Raw genomic sequence first — 2,435 nt, forward strand, 5'->3', positions numbered from 1 at the left:
GAATCTTTACATTTGGAATTGTGAATCTTTGTGTAGATAAGCTTATTTATTTAGCTTACTTTGCATTGAGCAAGGTATTACTAATTTTCAAGAAGAATTATGATAGCCAAATCACATATGTCTTACTTGAAATATTTAATATGTTTTATAACTATTTCACCATGGTAAGTAGCATGAAAATTTAGAATAGTTGCTCCTTGACTAACCTAATGCTAAACTTCCTTGGCTGCCCCACTAGACCAGCTAAAAAGTCACGGCTGGACTCAGATGCGTGTAGCAGCTCATGTTGTGCGGACTGTGATTGTGACTCGGACTGCTGCACCACATGTGAGGAGCGTGACAAAGTGAACTCAGTTTCCTCACTCATCGACAATTCTGATGTGCCCCTAACATCCATACCTGATGATGCCCAGACCAACCAGACCATGACAAAAATTGTTACTGATAGTGAAAAATACAGGGATCCAAAGCCATCTGTAAAGCTTAACAAACCCTCTGGACTGTTTCAACAACTCTCTGTATTAATGAGAGGGAGCAGGAAAAATCGAATAAAGTGACATAAACCAATATGTAGATAGTTAAAGGAAAGGACTGAAGCATATGACCTTGACACTGAACTGACTATTACTGTAACTTGAGATGCTAACATGTACTAATGCTACCAAATATACTGATACTGATGTAACAGCTTGACTTTTAGTTAGCCATCAAATTAGTAACATAGCCCAAATGTGAGTGTCTTTGCCATCAACCTTGCTAGGTAAGTGTTTGAGTATGTTAAGAGCTAATTAGTATCCAGACTTTGTGTGAATATGAATGGGAAAAGTTGTAGAGCATGCATATTATTCTGTAGTGGAGCTTGTGTGAAAGCACCCTCCCCCACCATTTGCTTTTTTATTCCTACCAGTAGTTAAAGAGTAGGTACTGCCATATTAGTATTGATTTTATATATTTCTTAAAAGATATTTTTGTTATATCTTGTACTTGTTTTCTTATGAAGAATTGATTTAAAGTTTTTGATGTTTATATTGACTTTTCGTTATGTACAGACCAATGATGCCACAGGGTGACTACATGATGTCTGGCCAGCACCCTGGTTACTACCAAGGCTATCAGATGAGCCATCCTGCGCAGATGCCACCACTAAGCCAAGTTAACACCCAGCAACAGATGGGTGGAACAGGCCCAGGTTTCATGCTCCATGGTCAAACCCAGTCCCATTCTCTTCCACCCCAGGCTATGTATCAAAATGGCCAGGGTTACTATAGCCCAGAGCACCAGTACAGAGGTTATCCTCCTAGCGCACAAACCTATGCCTCAGGTACAAAAATTAAGACTTTGTTTATATATATGCTAATTTTTTTTTTAATCAGAGATAGGTGAATATGGTAATACATTTATATAAAATCATGTTACCTTCTTTTTATTATAACAGGATAAGCACACGGGTTGTCATGGAAAGCATATACATTTCTAATCTTTCAAAAAATTTTACTTTTCTTGTGCAGCAGATTGCAAAGTTCTCAACAGGCCAATACCCACTCCCTCCATTTGAATAGCAGACAAGGACAAGATCCATGGCTTAGTCAAAGACTGTCCCCAGTTATTTTGCATGACTCACACTGTTGTGATATTTCAAAGTTAAAGCTTTTAACTTCAAGTACCATTCAAATTGCAGTAGACCTGTGGTGATAATCCAGTATAGTTATAAAAAAAAGTATGGCAATGAATGACACATGATCAGTGTAATATTACACATTTTGTATTTTCTCTGTTCTATATGTTTTGTTGCCTTTGCATCAGCTGTGAAGGTACATGCCTCTATTTGTATTTCTTGAATAGTAGATTTGGAGAAAATGGCTCAATTAATGTGACAAGAATCCTGCAATTTTTTTTTTTTTTACCTTTACTGTTGCAGAATTATCTTCAGCAAATGTAAAGAAGTAGTGCTGTTGTCTGTGTCATATAAGAAACACTGAAAGACTGTCTTTATAGCAGTAAGACATCTCCTGACCTGTCTTAAACTTAAACCAAGGCATATACTAAAATTGGGTAATACATATTTTTGTAAGGAGTCATAGACAAAATTGAGTTTAAGACTTTATGTCACAAACTCATCTTGAATTTGTGACCTTCAGGAATATTGCTCCTGGTCCCAAGAGGAAACAGTTCCTGTTCAGAGACTCTTTTGAAGGGGGCATTGAGGACTAATCCTTTCCACAGAACTTTGTGGTATTACAGAGGAATTTATAAAGTACCTCTCATCAACATTACCAAAATGACTTGTATGCCCAAGAAACCACTACATATTGATTGTATGCTTATGGCAACAAATGCAATTATTTAACCACTTACAGCTGGGCACGCCGATAGCTGTCGTGGAAAAAGAAAAAAGAAAAAATCATGACGGCTATGGCTATAGGCGTCATGACAAT

At 37.1% G+C, this 2,435-nt stretch overlaps 1 protein-coding gene across 1 annotated transcript in view; it reads left to right on the top strand.

The window, feature by feature from the left end:
- LOC119589286 overlaps nucleotides 1-2,435 on the top strand; it is a gene marked incomplete in the record, with an annotated part of 113,340 nt that overhangs the window by 87,432 nt on the left and 23,473 nt on the right. The window contains 1 exon segment of the mRNA XM_037937904.1: nucleotides 1,050-1,321. Coding sequence (XP_037793832.1) covers nucleotides 1,050-1,321 — 272 coding nt within the window.

Source organism: Penaeus monodon, chromosome 25, assembly GCF_015228065.2.
Source record: "Penaeus monodon isolate SGIC_2016 chromosome 25, NSTDA_Pmon_1, whole genome shotgun sequence".
NCBI classification, from domain to species: Eukaryota; Metazoa; Arthropoda; class Malacostraca; order Decapoda; family Penaeidae; genus Penaeus; species Penaeus monodon.